General features: G+C 41.7%; 1 protein-coding gene across 1 annotated transcript in view; it reads right to left on the reverse strand.

The window, feature by feature from the left end:
- The window catches only part of LOC145346478 (regulator of G-protein signaling 22-like), a 103209-nt gene that overhangs the window by 49360 nt on the left and 29701 nt on the right, over window positions 1-24148 (reverse strand). Inside the window, exons 7-14 of the mRNA XM_080193791.1 lie at window positions 21805-21958; window positions 19494-20214; window positions 12015-12176; window positions 11384-11540; window positions 8291-8418; window positions 5316-5427; window positions 2655-2780; window positions 1275-1376 (exon numbers count right to left, since the gene is read on the reverse strand). Coding sequence (XP_080049917.1) covers window positions 1275-1376; window positions 2655-2780; window positions 5316-5427; window positions 8291-8418; window positions 11384-11540; window positions 12015-12176; window positions 19494-20214; window positions 21805-21958 — 1662 coding nt within the window. The remainder of the gene's footprint in view (window positions 1-1274; window positions 1377-2654; window positions 2781-5315; window positions 5428-8290; window positions 8419-11383; window positions 11541-12014; window positions 12177-19493; window positions 20215-21804; window positions 21959-24148) is intronic.

Genomic DNA, 24148 nt, shown 5'->3' on the forward strand with positions numbered 1-24148 from the left:
GAATCGTCTGTCATGTTGTACAATCGACCCCCCCCCCACCTCCCCCATTTCATTTTCCATTAACTTCAGTGGCACATACCTAAATCCGAATTATTCCCCACTTCAGCCTGAAATTTACAACAGTGTATTGAAGTAAGCTTGTTACAAGCATTGAACTGCAGCTAATTTTTAAAAAAATGCTTATGTAGCTTTAAAGGAAGGCTTATTAAATAGAAGAGACAAAATGCCTCTGTTTTGTTGCACCCCCTGCTGAGATTTGCAAACACTGGGAAGAAGTTGGGATTGGAATCTGGAATTCTGTGTTTCCTCAAGTGCTGGGGAGTTTTAACTCTATACTTTGTAGATATATTTTTAACAGTTCTCTGCCCAGAAGCCAACTGTTTGATGAGCTTGGCTCTCTGCCAAGCAAGGAATGTGCCACAAAAGGCCTCCTGTTCCTTGGGTTAGAGGTCATGGGGCAGGGGTGGCTTAGGTGGCAGTGGATACAGCAGTGGCTTGGAGGATCAGGGAACAACGTTCCCCCTAAGACACATGTTGTGTGTGGCTGCAGAATCAAGAATATGCCGCACAGGAGCATACCAGATTGCACTTAGACAACCGTACTTTTAAGATGCACACATGTATGGCCACATAGAAAGGATTGCACAGTGCAACAAACAGGCTGTGCACAGCAAAGACAAATTAGGAGAATGTTGTTGGGAAGTGATCATGGAGATTGGAGAGAGATGGGGGCAGAGAAAGGGTTTGGAAAGTTTAGCTGATTGTGGGAAAGGCCAATTGCAGGAAGGAAAGCAAGTTAGCTTGGGAGGCCAGGATAATGTATTCCTGCTCCACCAGGCCCACAAGCTGTGCTGGAAAAAAAAACTCTTACCTCTTTCAATCAGCCTCCTCATCTCCCTTTATCAGCTGGGTAGCCAGGTAGCATTAAAGATGAAGTGGAGCTAAAACCTGAGGCATGCTGTTTAATTTAAATATTTAAATGAGTGACCTGCAACTGGAAGTTCATTGGCCATCGACAGAATCTGTCCCTTCTCTGCTAAGCCCAGAAGTGAGTGAGTTAAGGTAAGGGATTTTAAAAGATGTAATATTCCTGCTGACACAAAAGCTCCCATATTGGGAGGGGAGGAGAGGGTGTAAAATCCCCCTCTGTTGCAATACAGCTGGTTTCCTTAGCTTTCTCATTTACATCACTATATATTCTTTAACCTGACCCATTCATATATGAGTCACCAAATAGTAAGGACTATCAAAATAAAATAAATTTCATAGCTTGCCTGAGCTTGTCTCTTGAGTTTAAAAGGTTGAAAGGTTTCTGCATAAAATAATCGCTGATATTCTTTCAGGTCAAACCACAAGTTCACAGCATTGCTCCATAACTGCAAGATAAGAAGAAAAATTGGTTCATATTCATTACGGCAATGGTTTGTTTCCATTCAGTGTAGCCATTCTGTATAACTGCTTACTTCTGAAATAAGAACACAAAGTTAAGTTTATTTGTTAGTCACAAGTAGCTTACATTCACACTGCAATGAAGTTACTGTGAAAATCCCCTAGTTGCCACACTCCGACGCCTGTTCGGGTACACTGAAAGAGAATTTAGCCTGGCTAATTCACCTAACCTGTACATCTTTGGACTCTGGGAGGAAACCGGAGCACCCGGCGGAAACCCATACAGACACAGAGAGAAGGTGCAGACTCCGCATAGATAGGACTGAAGCCGGGAATCGACCTGGTCCCTGGCACTGTGAGGAAGCAGTGTTAACCACTATGCCACCATGCTGCCCACAATTGGTGGTATTGTGTGGCAAAAGGATGACTAACCAGAGAATGTAGATATAGGGTGATAGGCAAAGGAAGTAGCAGTAACAGGAAATAAAAGCAAGTGGGGCCAAGTGGCCTACTCTGACTCCTAATTTGTCTGTTTTTTTGTAAACCGTTTACGGGATGTGGGTGTCACTGACTGGACCAACATTCATTGCCCATCTCTAACTGCCCTCCATGTCAGCAGATATTCAAGAATCAACCACATTGCTGTGAGTCTGGAGTCACATGTAGGCCAGACCGGGTAAGGATGACAAATTTTCTTCCCTAAAGGACATTCATGAACCAGATGGGTGTTTCTGACAATTGATAATGATTTCATGGTCATCGATAAGACTTTTTTTAATTCCAGATTTTCTACTGAATTCAAATTTCACCATTTGCCATGGTGGAATTTGAACCCAGGTCCCCAGAGCATTACCCTGGATCTCTGGATTACTGGTCCAGTGACAATACCATTACGCCACTCCCCCAACCTGTATGTATATTTGTATGTATATTTGCATTTTGGAATGCAGAAGTATTAGAAGCAGATTTCTTTGAAAGAGAATTGGATACATACTTGAAGGGAAAATAATTACAAGACTATGGAGAAAGAGCTAGGAGTGGAACTAGTTCGAAACTCTTCCAAAGAGCTGGCGTAGGCATGATGGGATAAATGGCCGCCTTCTGTGCTACATTAAACCATGATTTGCTGATAGTAACCTGCCAGCTTGGAAGTGACGAATATGTTGATTCTCAGATGAAGGTAAGATTTCTGGTCAGTTCTCAAACCAACTCATGATCAAGTAACAAAACTCTCTGCCTCATAATATAAGATTTATTTCACTTACCGCATTCCCTGTTTTTTCACAAAAATGTGTGAAGTAGTATCCAGTTCTGCTTTCATTGTGCAGAGTCTGTAGCAAGTTGTCTATTTTAGAGTCACACAGGTCCTCGTGGTATTTCTTTATCTGTATCTAAAGAAACACATGCAAGTAAGATTCTTTAACTCAGCATCCAGCGATGAAGGACTTGTGTTATGAAGAGAGGTTGAGCAATCGAGGCTCACACTTCAGTTCTGAAGAATGACAGGTGACCTAATTGAGGTATTTAAGATGCTAAAGGGGATTGACAGGGCAGTCATAGAACAGATGTTTCCCCATGTTTGAATCCTAGAACGCAACGCCACAATTGTAGGCTGAGGGGTGGTAGATTTAAAACAGAAATGAGGAGGAATTACTTCACTCAAAGAGTCATGAATCTGTGGAATTCTCTACCCCAGAATGCAATGGACATCAGAACACAAAATAAATTTAAGGAAGAGGTAGATAGATTTTTAATTATCAGAAAGATGAAGGGTTATGGGAAGCGGGAAGAAAGGTGAAGATGAGGCTGAGATGAGTTCCATCATGATCATATTGAATGGTGGAGCAATCTCGAGAGGCTGAACTGTCTACTTCTGCTCCTGGTTCTTATGTTTTTATCAATGATCTTAGAGTTCTCAGTGCCATGTCAAAGACACCCAGCTTTACCAAGTGTGGAAGTAGCAAGAGCTCCCTTCAACTCAACATCAGTAAGACTGAAACCATTTATAGCTAAAACTCTAGTCCTTACCTTGGGATTCCTATATTTTGCTCAGGAAATCTGTCTCTTGCAGTTCCCACAGTTAAGCCTAATTAGATACAACCAGTCTCTTGTGTCATCCTGAGCTGCACTTCATATTTCACATCTAATCACTACGTCTGTGGCTACTTGTTATCCACTTTGACTGTACCTCACTTTACTGATGAGCTGAAATTTTCATCTACATCTTTGCCATGTCTAGGCTTGACTGGTATCTTAGAGTTCACTCTGGGAGTCTGAGCTGTTGTGGCAACATGCACTTCTAAATGCATGTTGTAGCCTGGAGCCATAAATAGTGATGGTAGAGCTCTAACATTCTTTCCATTACATGGCTGACCAAAAATCTGTCCCACTCTTACTGACTGCCATTGGCATGTGTTGGAAGAATTGATACTCAATCCTGTTTGGCTGCATTATGAACGCACCTTCCATGGCCATCAACTCCTGGAGTAGGACGCAAAGCTTCCACACCACAAGACCTCCTCATAGACTTGACTATTTCAATGCTGTTCCCAAATGCCTGCAGAGTTCTGCCATTTATAAACCTCAGCTCAACCTATCACCTTCATCAACATCAAGTCCTGTTCTCTAGTGCTGCTGAGATTGCCAGCTTTCAATGTCTCTACCCACCTAAAATTTGAAATAAATCCTTCCATGGTCTCTGCTACAGCAGTTCCATTATCCTGGAGGAGGATCTAAGCTTGTGGGCAGCAGTGAGGCCATACATCCCAGACTGTCCACACTAGATCACTCAGGTAAATCCCAAGACTAATCTGTCTTTGTGGAACAGGTGGGAAACAGTACTGCCCTGTGGACAGAATTGGAATTTTAAGTCATGTTAAATACATTTTTCACCAAGATTCACTAATATTTGAATTTACATGGAAATTGATTACACGCTAAATGCCACAGGTGAGAAAATCAGTTGTTTGGCTGGAGTGAGAGTAGTTAGAAATTGGAGAGAGCATTCATATTACCCATGGTCCCACAAAATTTAGTGACGTTATGTTTGCTATACATTCAATGAATCTGGATGCTGTGTGCATTGGTGACTTCACCATCCATTTGCGCCTGAAGACTGTACTGGGGTCTTACAGCTGTCTTATGTCCAAGTTAAATTTTACTAAGTCTTAATGGGAAAGAATGCTGGCCAGACATTTGGAGGGCAGATCTAACATCGAGTCAGACAGACCTTGGGCATCATTTCAGCAGGATATTTCAAAATAAAATAGTTCATCCCAAAGTGCAATAGCAGGTTAAAATTGACTGATAGTGTATCATTGTCATGGCTATTCAAATTGGTGCAACAGAATCTTGTTCCAGTCACCAATTTTCAAGCGCAGTAATTGATTCAATGTGACAATCACTTCCAGAAAATGAGGAGCATCAGACTACTGCCTGTCCATCGTCATCCAATAATAAGATATCTTCATTGCATTTTGTTTGCAGTTGATTTTCTTTCCCTTCTGGTTGAGTGAATGGTTAACCATAGAATCCCTACAGTGCAGAAAGAGGCCATCCGACTCATTGAGTCTGCACCAATTCTCCAAAAGAGCATGCCGCCCAGTCTCCGCCCCGCCCTCTCTATCCCTATAAACCTGTGCATTTATCATGGCTAATCCACCTAAATTACAGATCTTTGGTAACTAAGGGACAACTTTGCATGGTCACCTGACCTGTACATCTTTGGTGTGTGGGAGAAAACCGGAACACCTGGAGAAAACCCACACAGACATGGGGAGGATGTGCAAACTGCACACAGACACTCACCTAAGACCAAATCCGGGTCCCTGGCACTGTGAGGGACCCTATAAGGTAGTTCTTGCCTCGTGAGGATTTTCTCAACTTTTTCCTGTTGCTTTAAGTTAAATATTCAGCTGAGTACTCACTAACGTCTCTAAATTGCGGAGGTCCTTTGCTTTACGTAACTCCAAGTCTTCCAAATCTTTCATAGCTTTTGAAGCTTGAGACCAAATATTGTCAGCTGAAGGTGAAAGCTGTCTGTGGGAAAGGGATTATCAACAATTTAATTGAAATATATGGAAGACATAAAATAAGTTGCCTATAACAGAGATTATAAATTAAGATATGTTTAGCGTTTGCAGAACCCTTAACTGTTATGTATGTTGGGGGCATAGCCCCTTTAAGGAAATGGGCCATGTCAGTCTGGGTGTCTGGAGATCCACTGGGGACCATCCTGAGTGGGCAGTAGGAGTTGGAGTGTAGACTAAGTGAGACCTGCAAATAAATACTTGTGTTCCCCAGTGTCTGTCTGTGGAGTCAGTTCTTGGGATACACCCCAGTAGCCAAATACACAACATTAACCAGTAGATGTTTTATTGCAAGTTTTTAGCATATGAGTTTGTTTCATTGAGGCAGCATAATAAAAACAGTGGTAGACCGTTTGAGATTATGGCTTATCTTCGACTTCAATTCTGTCTTCCCACATTATCCCATTTCTATCAATTACCTTTGTATCCAAAAACCAACTGTAAAGGAAGTGACCATTCAATGAAGAAATTAAAATGTTAATTAAATTAATAGAAGTTGAGAAACTCATGCAGCATTTGAACTAGTGCCAAGCAGCTACTGAAAAACACCACACAGAAGAGAGGGAATTCATAAGAACCTTGAACACCTTACTGTTTGAAAACATGTGTGACAGAATTAGATAGTAAAAACAAAATGATTCTCAAAGATTCACTTAAAGACAGCTGAAAAAAAATTGATAAGAATTATTGAAAACTTGTTTTTGTGGTATACAATGACAGTGTTATCCTGTTTCAAAGATCCACAGAGACACAGTCTGTGGTTGGAATCTTTTCACTGTTCATGCCAGTGAAATATTCCCACCCTGCTGCAGTGAATGGAGATTTGGCTGGCTGCCAAATTCTCTTTCTCACTGCACTGGGAGCATGGCGTGAACGGTAGGTAAGATTGCACCCCATGTCTTTTAAAATCCAACACCTGTCTTAACATCTCTATCTGACCTGGCATTAACTTTGGTCTCATAATGTTTCTGCCAAGTGGCTTAGGATGTTCTACCATGTTAAAGACACCAGGCTGCATTTAATGCAGGGTGGACTACTTTTCCCCTGCCCCACACCACCACAGATAAAAAAGGTTGCAAGTTGACTCATTCTTTGCCAGCCTTTTCTGCAGCCATAAGATGCTGCAGGTAGGCTGAATTGGTGGAGAGTGGAACTTCCACCCCTCCATCGGGAGGAGGTCCAGCCTTTGGGAACACCTGAGCTGAGTTGTGAGCACTGCCAGGAAGAAGGCTGTACAGGAACATGGATGGCCTGAGAAAGTAAATCCTGAGAAAATTAGGGCAGAGAGGAATCCCAGAGCCCAAGGAGGGGAAGAGAATTCTGGTGTAGTGGGGAGAGGTGTGGGGGTGGGTGGGAGAGAGAGGGAGGGGAACATCTTCTGTAAGGCAGGCAGCATGGAAAGAAGAGGGATGGATGATTTCTCAGGAGAAAGCTGACATCTCATGGGTGGGGGAGGAACAAGGTATCCCCCCAACCCTGAATGAGGTGCCCTCGCTTTTCCCTCCCGCTTTTGTTCATGACTGCCTTCAAAAATGGCCTGCCCACTCCTGCCCGATTGCCCAAGCCTACAGTGTTATGGCTTGGGTAGCATACTATTCAGGTCTATATTCTAGTTAACAAATTTAAATAACCTGTCTATTTATTTACATATGGCTGGCAGGCTGCTGATTTTGGCACCTGCCACCTAGTCTATTATGGGTATGAGCTTGAAGATTGGGCAGACAAGTCGCTTGACCTTTTTTATGTACACACCTGATGAAGGAGCCTAAAACTTGGTTATATATATGCACTTTATTGTAATTATAAAAGATGCCATTTGATTTAATTCTATGACCCACAGTTATTGAATCTTTCACCAAGAGGAACTGTTATAGTGCTAGAATTTTATAATGCACTGGTTAGGCCTTAGCTTTCAGTAATATTAGGGGAAATTCTGGGCACTATACTTCAGGAAAGATATAAAGGCCATAAAAAGGGCACAATGGAGGAGACGAGGGGCTTCAAATATGATAAGTGATTAGAAAGATTAGGGCTGTTCTCTTTGGAACAGAAAAGATTGAGCGAGATCTTCAAAATTATGAGAGATTTAAAAAGAACAGTCAGATTCAAAATTGTTTGCAAAATATCAGGAGGGGAAATGAGAATTTCTGGGATCTTGAAAGTTGTATCTGAAACTAATATCATAATTATTTTTAAAAGGGAGTTGAGCAGGTTCATGGAAAATATGGTGTGGTATGGTCTGTTCTTTCAAATAGCTAGCTCAGAACAATGGGCCAAATAGACTCCCTCTATGTTGTAAGTTTCTATGATTTAGATAACCCACTGTGCTTGCCATATAACTGTGCACCACACCCTCCTGGAGTCTTGTGTAACCAACCTATTTGGTTCTTTATGTTAGTGAATACTTGATGTGATCTAGAGTGTTAATCTTGTAAACCTTGTTTCCAGCAATAAACATACTAATAAAAAATGCAACTCAGTCAAAAATCTACTTTTTCCGACAAACGTGCATCAAACTATTGACAAGCCATTCTCCAACATGACACATGTGGGCAGCACAGTGGCACAATAGTTAGCACTGCTGCCTCACAGACAGGGGCCGGGGTTTGATGCCCCGCTGAAGTTACGATCTGTGTGCAGTCTGCACATTCTCCCCATGTCTGTGTGGGTTTCCTCCAGGTGCTGTGGTTCCTCCCTCCCGAACAGGTGCCAGAGTGTGGCAACTGGGGGAGTTTCACAGTAACTTCATTGCAGTGTTAATGTAAGCCTACTTGTGACACTAATAAAAAAAAACGAAATAAATATGAACTTACTTTTTAGATTCTTGTTTGCGCAGAGTAGTTTTACACACTGTCCCTGTGCAATACCTCTTTGGTGACCGTTTTTTCTGTGGAACTTTCCTTTGGCGGTGACGTGGTTTGCAAGTACTCTTTGGCTGTTTCTATGAATGAATAGTAATAGAGATTAATATAAATCTAATTTGAAGACATTACTATTATATTATACAAACACAGGCTCTACCAAATGGGTTTTGTCAGCTCTCACCTTCAGTCGACTCTGTGTTTCATTTTCTTTCTCTTTCTTCAGTTTCTTTTACTTATTTTATTCCTATCATAAATGTAATATTGTCCTTGGATGTCTTCCTGTCCATTGTGCTGTCTTACTGAATGGGAATAACATCATTCACTAGCAGAGTAGTATGAAGTTTTACTGGGTAAGTTCACTAGCACACGAAAATGGCATGGGTTGTGGTATAATAACAGTACTGTAAACGTCAGGAAATTTCAGTGCAGGAGACCCTCTTCATTGGAGCACTCGAGGATAACAAGGCAAGAGTGCAAAGATTCTAGTGGTGTCCCACAGAGGTTTTTGTTGGGGTCTCAACTATGTATGTATTTATTAATGACTTAGGGGATAGACAGTCATGTATTCAAGTTTGCTGGTGACACAAAAATAGGCAGCATTTTAAGCAGCAGAAATGAAAGCATAAAATTAGACTGTCTGTGGGCTCGGCACAAGGAGTTAAAACAGCTTTCAGTTCTGCTACATAAGGATGCTTTGTGAACCTGGCCGAAGGCAAGGTTTAGAAGTTGACAGGTCACTCACCCATGTCTTGAAGGTCTGGGACACGTTGTTTGGTCACAGTAATAAAGTTATTGAAGAGTTCAAGTGGAAAAATAACTATGGTAGCAGAATAACTGGGAGAGATTAAGAGCAGCAGTGTATTTTCTTTGCTCTATGTTGTGTGCCTGAAATCTGCTTTGCGTGTCTTTAGACGTATAATGGTTTATTGTTATGTAAAAAATCAAATGCATGCTATAAGAATGTACAAAATATGGACAGGAGTCCGCAGTAGGGACCCTCTAGCTTGTTCTGCCATTCACTAAAGATTATGACTGACCTGGTCCTGGCATCAGTTCCACTTACCTGTTTCCCATAACATTTTGGCCTCCCTATAGTTTAAAGTTCTGTCCATCTCAGCCTTGAATATATTCAACAACTCAGTCTCCACAGCCAGCACTCATGTAAGTAGTTGGAGTAAACTACTGTGAGCTGTAGAAGTGAATAGTGAATGTAATAATAACTTCACCAGAGCAGTCCAGGTAAGAGATTGGCTCTTGGCCTTTCCTTGCAGTCACTTTGCACATTGCCCACTGTTTTTTTTACTTCTTCATGGGATGAGAATTGCCCATCCCTGAGGGCATTTAAGAGTCAGCCATATTGTTGTAGGTCTTGACTGGTAACCCAGAGACCAAAGCTAATACTCTGGGGACCTGTATTCGAATCCCGTCATGGGAAATGATGAAATCTGAATTCAATAAAAATCTGGAATTAAACGTCTACTGATGACCATAAAACCATTATCAATTGTCATGAAAACCCATCTGGTTCACTCATGTCCATTACCTGATTTGGCCTACATGTGACTCCAGATCCACAGCAATGCGTTTGAATCTTAAAAGCCTCTAAAATGGCTTATCAAGCCAAGTCAGTTCAACGGCAGTTATGGCTGGGCAATAAATGCTGGCCCAAACAACAACACCCACAACCCATGAAAAAATTGACAAAGATTTTTCTAATTGCTTCAGTTAAAGTTGACCATTTAGACCAAGTTTATGGGTGTTCAAAGGCCTGTGAATTCAAGTATTTCCTGGTTTGGCAAGTTACGCCCTCTTTTTATGCAAAGTCAGGGTCAATTCAGACCTAAACTTTGGGGTTTGCAGGCAGCAGCATTGGCCCTTAGTATGCTGTTACTTCCACACAATTTAGAGTAGGACATTTTTTACCAATTCTACTGGAATTATATATGTATTTTAGAACAAATGCAGTTCACAGGTGGAACTTTTCCATCTTTGGCAAGAGTTGGTAAGCAGTCCACTCTTACCTGGACTGCTCTGGTGAAGTTATTATTACATTCACTATTCACTACTACAGCTCACAGTAGTTTACTCCAACTACTTATATGAGCGCTGGCTGTGGAGACTGAGTTGTTGAATATATTCAAGACTGAGATGGACAGAACTTTAAACCATAGGGAGGCCAAAGTGTTATGGGAAACACCTTGGGTGGGAAATGCAGAGGGGATGATATTTTCTCCTGTAGAGGTTGTACTCACCTGTGCACCTCCAGAAGGTTCTGCTCGCCAGGAGCATGTTGTGTGGGACCTATCATGATTCATATTGCTGTGCCCTCATTCCAACATGGATGGATAATTTAACATGGAGGGGACTGTAAGGCGTAAAGTCCTGATATACATATTTAAATGGGTGCAAATTGGGATCCCGATTTTTAAAGTCAAGATTCCCATTATGCCATTGGCGGGTGGACAGGGATAATCAATTGGAGAAATCCCACTGGTTTAAGAGCCATTTTGGGACTCCCACTCAATTCTTCATCCCCTCTGCCATTACTTCTCCGCAAAACCAAAGTGGAAATTTTCACCCCACTCCACCCCCCCAACCTTATGAATTTGGCCGATGGCTCAGATTCTCCACCCCCTCCATCTCCCCCCCGCCCCAACCAACACAAGTCAAATCTACACTACTTTTGCAACAAAATAAATCTCAACGCTTCAGGCCTAACATTTGCAGAAGAATAGAAAAAAAATTGAGAAATTGAAGAAAATATTTGGCTGTATATAAATGTTTGCAGCTCTATCACTTTTCTCTTGTTCACTGAAGCCAGCTTCCTTGCCAGTGGGAACAAGGATGTCTTTGGTATTCATACCACAATCCACTCATATGAGCCATTTCGAACTGGAAGGATAGGGAAATACCCATTGGGAATAGTGAAATCCAAGGTCCATTGGAAACAGCAGAGTTGAAAAAATAATTATATAATAAAGTTTTCAAAAATGAGCTTTTGGAAGTCGCCGGATTGGTAACCAGCCTGTGAATGATACCAACCTCCTTTGGAATGCATTCTATCTTGGGAAGACTCGGCAGTATCATAGCAAATGGGCCTACATCAGGTTTGGGTCTAAGCTGACGCTGTTCCCAATCTTTCAGGCCAATTCCAGCTTGTCGTATGGGAAATCCTTGATTAATGCAGTACCTCGGACCCCTGAAATTGTTTGAAACAAAAATTTTAAAAAATGAAAATTTTCAAAATAATCCAGAGATGCCAGTAGTCATTTGGATGACAATTCATATTTTTAAAAATATCTCTATTGCAATATTTGCCTGGAGATTTTTTGAGCTTGAATTTCAGAACTATGCCCCAATAACTTCAACAGTATAGGCAAAATGTACACTCAGAAGGATCTTTCAGAAGCAGATTTGGATTCACCTCACTCCTTACTGAGGATCATCATAATATAATGTATTTTAAATGTTTCATTTTGCTTTGCTTTAAAGTTTGTACCTTTCAAATCTAATTCTGTTGCAATCATGGGTAAACCATTTCACAACTGGAGCGCAAAGCTTCTTTAAGTTAAGTTTGCAGTTAACAGATTCCGCTTCACAGGATATACTGTTGAGATATAAACAGAATTAAATATAGTTTGGCTGCCTTTACCAGGCCCATGCCTGTACTTACCAATACAGAAGTAGAGGTGCCACTATGTCCGACTGAACCTGACATAGGTTTTCCACAGTCCACTGAGAGACAAATGACAGACACAGTTTTGCACGTGTCTCTGCATTCATGCAATATTCACCGCCATTAAACAAATACCGATTCCGTATCTTGTTCAGGTAGCTTTAAGCCAAAGAACAAAAAACATTCAATACTTCACACAGGACAAAGCAATGCAACAAAAAAAATTGTAGAGCAACTTGAACGAACTGCAGTCACTAGAATTCAAATGTCTTTTTATGAGTTATCTATAGGGACATTGGCAGCTAACAAAAAGAATCCAAAAGTCTTTTGCCGGCATTGTAACAGTAAAATGGCTATCCGTGTATGGGTGGGGCTAATTAACATGGAGGCAGATTAATGGAATCCCTATAGTGTAGAAGGAGGCCATTCAGCCCATCAGCACCAAGTCTCCGACACAGCGTCTTACCCAGAACCTCTCCCCGTAACCCCACATATTTTACCTTGCTAATCCCCCTAACCTACACACCTTGGGACACTAAAGCAAAATTTAGCATGGCCAATCCACCTAACTCGCATAACTTTCGACTGTGGGAGGAAACCAGAGCACCTGGAGGAAACCCACGCAGACATAGGGAGTATGTGCACACTCCACACAGGCAGTCGCCCAACGCTGTAATTGAACCCGGCTCTGTGTCGCTGTGAGGCAACAATACTAACTACTGATGTGGATGAGGTACTAAACAAAATTTTGCATTGTCTATGCCAAGTAGGAATATGCTGCCAAAGCCATAGTGAAAGAGGAGGTCATTGAGATACTAGATGGGGTAAAAGTTGATGAAGAGATAGAGGAAAGGTTAGATGTACCTGAAGTTGTTAAGTCGCCTGGAATAATGGTATGCATCACATCTGGTTCATTAATGTCCTTTAGGGAAGAAAACCTACCTTCCTTATCTGGCCTGCATGTAACTCCAGATACAGAGCAATGCAATTGACTCTTAACTGCTCTCTGAAATTGCTCTAGCATGCCACTTAGTTTAAGAACAATTAGGGACATGCTACAAATGCTGGCCTTGCTAGCAATGCCCACATCCTATGAATGAATAAAGAAAAAAAACCATCCATGAAAAAGCGGACGGACGTAAGGATGAAAATGACAAAAAGGTAATATGGTGCTAGGGTCGATAATAGGACAAGTAAAGTTGAGAACATTCAGACACAGAAGATGGGGAGAGCAGGATCTGGACATTGCTCCAGACTTCAGTCATACCTCATAGAGAAATACAGGTTGAGAGTTGGGTTATACTTCTAACCACCCTTAGAATGCCAGAGGAATGAAGAATGTCAAATGTCTTGCCTTTGCTTTAAAAAAAAGGTACAAGAATAAAGACAGTCATTTTAACCTGAGTTGTGGGAAAGCTTTAAGAAATGCTAATCTGGTACAAAATTAACAGTCCATTGCACAAGTATGAATCAATTAAGGTAAACCAGCACAGATTTGTTAGCACAGATTGTAGTATGGTGGTAGTATCACTGCTCAAGTAATACAGGGGCTCAGGCTACTTCTTAGGAGAAATGGGTTCAAATCCCAGCATGATAATTGTTTTAAAAAAACAATTGCTGGTTTACTATTGTTCTTTACCCAGCTTGGCCTATGTGCGACTGCAGAGCCACAGCTATGTGGTTGACTTTTAATTGCCCTCTGAAATGGCCTATTAGGCTGTTCAGTCCAAGGCAATTAGGGATAGACAACAAATGCTAGCCTGGTCAGTGAAGCCCATAGAACCATAGAAAGGTTAGAGCACAGAAGGAGGCCATTCAGCCCACCTTATGTATGCCAGCCTGAAGACACCCAGGTACCCTTTCTAATACTACCTTCCTGCACCTGGCTTATGGCCCTGTAATTTGTAGCACTAAAGGTGCAGAACCAGATATTTTTAAAATAAGTTTAGTGTCTCTGCCTTCACCACCAACTCAGGTAGCGAATTCCAGACCACTCTTTCATGTCCCATGAAACTATAAATGAGGAAGAAAAGGGTAAATTGTGTTTAAGTAAATTGCTTGAGGTTTTTTGACAAACTAACAAGAGGTTTGATGATGGTAAATATTCCAGAAAATATTTGATAAAGTGCCCTATGTGTTCCAGCAAAGCAGAGATCCGTGGAATAAAAGGCATGGTAGCAATAAAAGGCGTGGTAACATAAGAACATAAGAAATAGGAGCAGGAGTAGGCCATCTGGCCCTTCGAGCCTGCCCCGCCATTCAATAAGATCATGGCTGATCTGTCGTGGCTCAGTTCCACTTTCCCGCCCTCTCCCCATAACCCTTAATCCCCTCTCTTATCAAAAACCCATCAACCCGCTTCTTAAAAATATTTAGCGAGGCAGCCTCCACCACTTCAACGGGCAGAGAATTCCAGATATTCACCATCCTTTGAGTGAAGAAGTTCCTCCTCGACTCCGTTCTAAACCGCCCCCCCCCTTTACCTTGAGGCTGTGCCCCCTAGTCCTACTGTCTTTTTTGAGCGGGAAGAGTCTCTCCACCTCTATCCTATCCATCCCATTCATCATCTTATACGTCTCAATGAGATCTCCCCTCATTCTTCTAAACTCTAACGAGTACAAGCCTAGTTTATTCAGCCTCTCCTCATAGCTCAACCCCCTCAACTCCGGTATCAGCCTAGTAAACCTCCTCTGCACTCCCTCCAAGGCCAAAATATCCTTGCGCAGGTGCGGCGCCCAAAACTGCACACAGTACTCCAGCTGCGGCCTCACCAATGCCCTATACAGCTGCAGCAAGACCTCCCTACTTTTATATTCAATCCCCCTCGCTATGAAGGCCAGCATCCCATTCGCCTTCCTGACCACCTGCTGCACCTGCAGGCTGGGTTTTTGCGACTCATGCACAAGGACCCCGAGGTCCCTCTGCACCGTCGGAAACAGATAATTGTGATGAGCAGTTTTTCAGACTAAAGGAAGGTCTTCAGTGGGGCTTCTCAAGAGTTGGCAGTGCTTTTCCTGAAATATATTAATGAATTAAACTTGGACATAAAGGTTACAAATGTGGAGGCAGCACAAAACTTGGAATCACTATGAACTGAGAGGAGGATAGTGATAGATTTCTACAGGACATTGACAACCTGGCAGAAGGGCAAACATCTGACAGGTGGAATTTAATTCTAAAAAGTGGCAAACTGAGACATTTTGGTAGGGAGAATGTGGAGAGGCAATATAGCACCAAAGGATACAAATCAAAAGAGAGACAAAAACAACATACTGTGGATGCGGGAAAGATGAAAAATAAAACTGAACATGCTGGAATAATCAGAGGCAGAGGGGCAATCTGATAGAAGTTTACAAAATTATGAGAGATATGGATAGAATGAATAGTCGGAGTCTTTTTCCCAAGGCAGAAATGTCAATTATTAGGGGACATTGGTTTAAGGCAGAAGGGGGGAAAGTTTAAAGGAGATGTGAGAGGCAAGTTTTTTGCAGAGGGTAAGTGCCTGGAATACACTGCCAGAGGAGGTGGTAGAAGCAAATATAATAGCAACGTTTAAGAGGCATTTTGACAGATTCATGAATAAGCAGGAATTGAGGATTATGACTGCATAGTGGCAAAAAGTCTTTAGTTTAGAAAGGCATCATGTTGCAGTGCAGGCTTGGTGGGCCGAAGGGCCTGCTACTGTGCTGTACTGTTCTTTTTTTTTGTCATTAGGTTTGGCAGCATCTGTGAAGAGGGAAACAGAGAATGGACTGTATTTCCCTCTACCTTATGATGGTGAGCTTGGAGACTAGAGAGGACAAAAAAAGAGTGGGCTCTACATAGGTGGGCAGACATTTTGTATTGATAAGGCCCCAGTCAGGAATGATTTTGTTGTATTTCTGCCATTTTGCCACCTGGTTAAGTACTCCCTGCCACTTGCGGAGGCCATCAATGCAATACAAGCTGCCTTGCTGTGGCAGGCTATGGGGCCATTGGATTCAGACATCTGCATTCACAAAATACTGCAATCATAGCTGAGATTGATCGAGCAATGGAGTTTTCCCTTCATCCTGATTCACTTACCAGTCCAAATCCCAGCTATTTAATTAATGATGCACAGACCAGCAAGGGTGCTGCCATGTTGAAGCATCCTTATGGTCTGTGACCTATATCAGCAGCACCCATCCAGTGGGGCTGCCAAGGCTTCAGGGTGCCAGCCCTCAGATTGAACTGGCAGAACCAAGAACTCACCCACCATCCTGAATAGAACCACAGGCTGAGAGGCACCCAGTTAGGATGCCAGCCCCACTGTCAGCAACTGTGGGCTTGGAACCCCCGTTTGATCCCGACATCGGGGTCCCGAAGCCTGCGGGAAAATCTTGCCCAACATTTCATCAGATCTGAGAAAATCCAGAAATGTTATAGGTTTTAAGTATGATGAAGTTGCATATATAAAATTAAAAATCTGGTCTTTGACAAATTTAAGTATTGAAAAGAAATACTAAGAAAACCCAAAAGAAATCAAATAGGATTTTCTTTTAAAAAGCATGTGACTTTGTGCTTGGGATTTTAAATTGCAGAAAGCAGGTTGCAGAAGCCAACTTTGCACGTTCGTATCTAAAGCAGCAGCCAGAGTTCCAGCAGAGCAAAACAGGTTTTTGAAATTGGATCAATGAGTTTAAAAGCACTCAAAGACACAGAACCAATTAAATTCAAATTTGAGGGTTGTTGACAGCCTCAAGCCACTCAGATTGCAGGAATATTGTGAGGTAATTCTAGGTATTTGAACCTGGACGGGGGAAATAACGGCTGGAGTAGTCTGGTCACCTCTTTAATCAGGATGTGCAGATGCCAGCGTTGGACTGAGGTGGGCACAATAAGAAGTCTCTCAGCTCCAGGTTTATTTGGAATCATAAGCTCTTGGAGCGCTGCTTCTTCATCAAATGAGCTCCTTCATCAGGTGAGCATAAGGATAAAGATATTTGGAGAGATAGTGAAAACACAGACCATGGCCAGGATTCTACCAGTTCACCCCACCCATTGATGGGCGGAGTAAGCCAGTAAAATTGTGTGAGAGCTGAGATATCAGGATCACGCCCAATTTCTCGGTTCTCATGATCTTACGTGAGCCGGATTTCCAGCAAGAGGCTGATTAAATGATTAAATTTATGATAATGTTGATTTCCATGTCTTTAGCGAGCCCTGTGCTCAATCATCCGGGCTCGCTTGCCTTTATGGACTTGTCAAGAAAGGTTCTCTCCAGTGAGAAAAATACCTGCTCCCTATGAACGGGAACAGTCGTGTTGGTAGAACCAGAGGTCATCGAGGCTGCCTGGGAAGGCCTGGGGCAAGGGGAGTGCCCCTTGGGCAGTGAGAGCCTGGCAACTTGGCACTGCTAACCTGGCACCTTGGTAATGCCCACTGGGCAGTACCAGTGCACAGGCCCTATTGGGGCAAGTCCTGAAGGGGCAGCCTGATCAGGTGGGGAGTGGCCTGTTTGCCACTCTGTCTGATCAGATCCAGGGTTGGGAGGAGCACTGCCACTCTGTATTGGATCAGGGAGGGAATAGGGACTCACTGCCGCTCTCCAGGCGATCAGATTGGTGGAACGGCGGATAGTTTGTTGAGGCTGACTGCAGCAGCATGGGCCTGAGAGTTCTCTCTTTCTCTCTCTCTCTCCGTCAGGTCCTGTTGCTGGAATTGCACATATGGAGACTTCAAAGTCAGTACATGTGCAGTTGCTCTCTCTGCAGGCTGACTGGCAAATTAAGCCCAACCCACTGCCTGCAGTGGCTAGAAACATCAAGACCATTTTCCATGATTGAAAACCAACCCAAAAATGGATTAGGAACTCTGCCATTTTCACACTAGATGGACAATTAGAATCATTGTAAAATAACACCCCTTGGCTCCTTCTAGCAGGAGGTTGTCCAAAATGGGGGAGCAGGAGGGAAGATCTAATGTGGTAGTTGCAGGGAATTCAATAATTAGGGGGACAGATAGCAACCTTTGTCAGCAGACTCGAGTGTCTCACGTGATATCTTGCCTTCCTGGCGTCAAATAGACCTTAAAGGTTATTGCAGAGGAAGGAGAATTCAGTTGTGGTTGACACTGGGACCAACAACATTGGGAAGTGTAGGGATCCAGTTGGTTGTGTACCAGGAAAGAGGAGATAAATGAAAGAACAGGATTTCAAGGGTGATAATCTCTGGATAATCACCAAAATCACATGCAAATTGATATATAGATAAACAGATTAGGGAAGCAAACACAAGGCTGAAGGAGTATTATTGGAAAAAGGGATTCCATTTCATGGGGCTCTGGCATCAATACCAAGACAGGAAGGAACGGCACTGTTCCAGCTGAACTAGGCAGAGATCAGGATCCTAACAGATGAATCGGGCAATTCAACTGGTAGGAATAGAGGGGAGGATGTTCCAGGTGGTAAAGATTGTCTAAACAGTGGGTAAAAGACAGGCGAAAGGGAAGAGATTAGAGTAACATTTAGAAATTGTTTCAGATCAACACCAGAGGTAAAAGAAAAACTGAAATATGTAATTAAACTTAGGACAGTAAGGTAAGAAATGTGAGTAAAACATTAAAGCAGTAGCAGTGCAGTAAGCCAGGTGTGGCCTAACAGAGGCTTTGTATAGTTAAAGCTTGCTTCTAGCACCTGTGTATTCTCTTTCTCTACTTATTTTGATTATTTTTTGTACCCCTTCATCACATTTTAATGATCTATGTATCTTGACAGCCAAGTCCCTTTGGGTCTGCACAGTTTCTAGCACTTCCCACATTCACAACATACTTTGTCCTATCCAATTTAGGTTCCAAATGGATAATCTCATATTTGTCTTTGAAATCTATTTGCCACAATTTTGGCCACTGCAACCAAATGATGGGAACCCACAACAACTTCCTCAGAGCTTCACTGAAGTATCAGCCTAGATTCTGTGACCAGTCTTCTGATTTAAGCACCTTGACATGATTTACTCTGTTAAATGTGCTATATAAATGCAAGTTTTTGTTGTTAAAGGGTGAATACTACCGACTGAATTCAGCTAACGATTGACTCAAAGGTCCAAAGCAAATGCTAATCTCCTGTATGATTAATATCAGTTAAGATCATAAGACATAGGAACAGAAGTAGGCCATTCAGCTCATCGAGTTTGCTCCACCATTCAGTGAGATCATGACTGATCTGACATAATCCTCAACTCCACTCATCCACCGCACCCCCCGTTATCCCCATAACCCATTATTCCCTTACCGATTAAAGATCTGTCTCTCTCAGTCTTGGATGTACTTAACGACCCAGCCTCTACAACTCTCTGTGTTAAAGAATTCAGCAGATTCACCACCCAGGTAATTGGCGTCTTAGAAAAAAAATGTTTTTCCCTTCAATTGTGAGCAATTTTATGGAAACAGTGATAATGTTGGGCCCCGTTTTCAAAAAGCTTATGTCTAAGTTGGTAAGACAGAGCAGTGACTAACCTTTGCTTCTTTTTGCCATCCTTGATGACCTTTAATCTTTCAATATCCATCCACAGCCACCAGTATTTCTCACCAGCGGTTCCCTGGAGAAACTTCTTGAATTTTTCCACGCCCTTCTGGCTCTTGAAATTAGAACTGTGACGTGGTGTCGCAAAGCAGATGTCACTGATATCACCTGCCTCACTGGATGAATCAGTTTCTGTACTTTCTTCATCTTTACTGTCAGGAACAACTTCAGTCTTTACACCATCCTGGGTTGCAGATGATTGCTGTCCATCCAACTTGGTAGGTTGAGAAACATGAGATTTCTGTTCTGCTTCATCAGAGAGGCCAGTTTCTGCTCTTTGAGCTGCGGCTTTAACGTCAATTGTGGCCTGCTCTTTATGCATTCTTGTTTTATCCTTGATTGTGATATCTGTGTACGTAGATGCCTTATCATCAGTTCTGTCCACTTCTTTGGCTTTTTTGCTTCCCTTGGGGAGATTTTCAGCTGCGCTCTCTGGCATTTCTCCGAGGAAAACGATCTCTCGTCCCTGCAGAGGGTACGCGGGGACGAATTCAAATAATTTTTCATCCACAATTATTGGCTTGGGTGCACCAAGATCACAAGTCTCTTGTGGTGGTTTGGAAGCATTTTGCTTGTGATGTTGTGGTTTGTGGGATTCAGTTAGCACTCTTTTAGTTGTAATATTTAGCATAGTTTCATTTATTATTGAAATATCTAGAGCAATTAAATATTAAGAAATGTAAATTACAGTTTATAGAAAGACACAGTACAGAAAGAGGCTGGCTTGCCCTTGCCTGCTCTTAAAGGAACAATCCAATTTGCCCCACTCCTCTGTTTCTAATGGCCCTGTAAAATTTTCCTTTCCAGCTATTCAGTCCAATTCTTTTTTGATTATTGAATTTGCTTCCACCACCTTTTCAGGCAGTGCATTCCAGATTATAACAACTCGCTGCAGGAAGTGTTTCCTCGTATCTACTCTGGTTCTTTTGCCAATCAACTCAAATCTATGTCCCCTGGTTACCAATCCCTCTGGTGTGACAAACAGTTTATCTTTATTTACTGTATCAAAACCCTTCATGATTTTAAATACCTCTCATCAAATTTCTCCATTACTTCCTCTGTTCTAAGGGGACCAGTCAATGTTTCTCTCCCGCTTTTTGGAAAAGGGATAGGATTACTAGAACAAAAACAGAAAATGCTGGAAAACGCTGCAGGTCTGACTGTGTCTGTAGAGAGAGAATCGAGCCAATATTTCAGAGCTCTGACAAAAGGCCATACTGACTTGAAACATTGGCTCTTTTCTCTCTCCACAGATACAGTAAGACCTGCTGTGCTTTTCCAGTATTTCCTGTTTTTGTTTGAGATTCCAGCTTCTGAAGTATTTTGCCTTTATCTAAGGATTCATTGGGTTATTTGACACATTCCATTGCTCTAGTTGCTTCAATTTTTCTCAATATTTACGATGCATTCAGAGCCATGTTCCACTGGTTAGTAAGCATAATGCAAAAAGAAGTTGTGTCTAAACAGAGGAGCAAGATTTGAAAACAATCTTGGAACTGCTTTCCACTTTTACTTTTGTTCTTTTAGTCTTCTTGCTTTTAAACTAAAATATGTCAGCAACAATTAGCCCAAAAATGCATAATAAGGCCAGTTAAGACCTTATTATTAATCACGACAAAGTTAAGGGGCTTATGAACAATATTAAGTTCTGAACCCAAGACCTGACGTAAAATTAGTTAGGCAAAAGAAAGAAAAGATTTCAACATGTCAACATACTTGGCAGCTATTACTGCATAAAAAACAATCTAAATCCTTGAAATAATCTAAATTTTTGAAATAATCTAAATCTTTTGATGATCAGCAAAAGTATAATATAGCTGTGGAAAATTCAAATATACTTATTATGATTACAATTATGATTATGTTAACAAAATTATTTATCAGCAAAATTTTATTCAGTACATAATCAAATTTGTGTGCATTTTTTGACAGAAATGTACAATCAAATAGTTTCACACTAATTAAAAGATTAGTGATGAGATATTTCACTAGATAGAGAGTAAAATGACATTGCCATATATGTCACTTGGATTGCATAATATTTTGGCAATAGCACCCTTTAGGTTATGATTTAAGTTTTAAAGCAACATTGTTATAAGAAATTACACTACAATGAATTGGTGGTTCACTAAATCACTTGAAGAAAAATGATGCCCCACTATTTTAACGTAGTTATTAAATTTTATGGTACGCGAGTGATTCTTCTTCATAAAAAACAGAAAACTGTAACATTAAGTGTCTTACCAGGTGTAATACTTTCTGTGAGCGTCATAGTACTTGGAGAAGAATGTGTTGATGCCCTAATACTGATTGTACCATGATCTTCAGCAGGGATATTCATTATTGGAGCTTCTTCCACTATTTCTGTGAACAATTCTTCAGTTTGGGCATTGGAAGCCTACGGAGGCAAAATTGTTTCTTGCAATAATTAGAATAATATTCTCAAAAACAAGTTTATGGTGGTTGTACTTTGGATAAAAATGTATGTAAAGTATTCATCTGAAGAAACCGCAGTAACTCAATGGAGATATAAGCAGCTTAAACACTTCTTTAAAAAATCATTTTATGGGAAATGGGTGGTGCTGGCTAGACCAAGATTTTTACTGCCCATCTCTTGTTGCCCTTGACAAAGCACCTCCTTAAGCCGCTGCAATCCCTGAGGTGTAGGTGTATCCACATTACTGTTAGGGAGAGAATTCCAGGATTTTGATCCAGCAACAGAAGGAATGGCAATAAACTTCCAAGTCATGGTAATGAGTGACTCAGAGGGAACTTCCAGGTGGTGGTGTTCCCAGGTATCTGCTGCTCTTGTCCATCTAGATGGAAGTGGTTGTGGGTTTAGAAGGTGCTGACTAATGAGTTCCTGCAGTGCACCTTTTAAATGGTACATATAGCTGCCACTATTTGCTGTGAAGGAAGATAATGTTTGTGGAAGGTATAGCAATCAAGTGTGCTACTTTGTTCTGGATGGTGTCAAGCTACTTGTGATGTTGTTGGAGCAGCACTCATCTTGGCAAGAGAAAAATATTCCGTTACCCTCTTGATTTGCAACTTGTAGATGGTGGACAGGTTTTGGGGAGTCACAAGGTAAATGACTAACCACAGAATTCCTAGTGTCTATCTGCTCTGGTAGCCATAGTATTTATATGGCTAGTCCAGTTCAGTTTCTAATCAACAGAAACCCCAGGGTGTTGAATGTGGGGGATTCATTGATGGTAATGTCATTGAATGTCAAGGGGTGACAGTTACATCCTCTCTTGTTGGAGGTGGTCATTTCCTGGCACTTCTGTGGCACAAATATTACTTGTCACTTATCAGCCCAAGCCTGGAAATTATCGAAGTCTTGCTGCATTTGGACATGGACTGCTTCAGTATCTGAGGAGTTGCGAATGCTACTGAACATTGTGCGGTCATTAGTGAACATCCCACTTCTGACTTTATGGTGGGAGGATGGTTATTGGTAAAACAGCTGAAAATGATTGCGCCTAGGACACTACCCTGAGGAATTCCTGCAGTGGAGTCCTGGAGCTGACATGCTTTTAGGATCTGTATCTTTGCTCTCTTCTTCTGACTCTTTACTGCAGTCCTGGATATTGTTAGGAAAGAAAGATAGTTTTAAGTAAGTTCTATTTGTATATGGGGCTGTTCAGGTTAATTTTTAACTTTAAGTTTAATTTTAATTTGTCTTCTTTATTTTTGGGTTAAAAACGTAAAACCTGGGCCCTAGTTTTCTTTTAGAGTGGAGACAGCTGCTTGTATACCTGCATTTTAAATGAGGCTTTCACACTTTTGAAATCATTCAGGGAAGTTACTGTGCTGTGCCTAGCAACAGCGGACTAGAGAGAGGCACCCACAACAACAGAACAGCAGTTTTTAGTTCAGATGGTGATTATGCTCTGAGGTGCAGAGAGTAGTTTAAATTTCTCTAACTGGATGTACTAGCTGACTGCTGAGGGAAATAAGTCTCAGAATCTCAGACAAATTACTCTAAAGTTAATGTAACAGTGAACATCAAATGTGTTCTGGATCTCAAGGGAGATATCAAGCAGTCTACATAGAGAAGAACTGCAGGGAACAGGTCTTAAAGGAAAATGAGAAAGGTCCGAAGAAGACCTTTGAGTCAAATAAAACGAAAAGATCAGAAATTTGTTAAGTGATACCAAAAGTACGGAGCAGAGGAAGACTCCAAGTTTAAAGGGAGAAAGCTGCCAGAAGTAGACTTGGGAAAAAGTGAATTTGCGATAAGCCTGAAGACAGTGGAGACAACTAAAAGTTGGTGACTTTTGACTCTGTGAAACAGTGTTCTGTTGATAATGCTGAACACCAGAGAGTGTGTGAAAGGCGAAGCTTGAAAACATGTGGCGATCCAGGGGAAAGAAATATCAGAAGGAGAGATTGAAACCTTGGAAGTGGACCACTGTTGAAGATATCCAATAGAAAGAATTGCTTGGAGAAGATTCCAAACCAAGTACTTGAGCATTGAGATTGGAAGCACTCATGTGAAAGACAAAGGTCGGAATCTTATCACTGTTCACGCTTGTGGGATTTTCCTAGCTGCCAAATTCTCCTACCTCGCTGCAGCAGGAGC

This window comes from Carcharhinus amblyrhynchos, chromosome 8 (genome assembly GCF_965287045.1).
Source record: "Carcharhinus amblyrhynchos chromosome 8, sCarAmb.v2.hapA, whole genome shotgun sequence".
Taxonomy (NCBI): domain Eukaryota; kingdom Metazoa; phylum Chordata; class Chondrichthyes; order Carcharhiniformes; family Carcharhinidae; genus Carcharhinus; species Carcharhinus amblyrhynchos.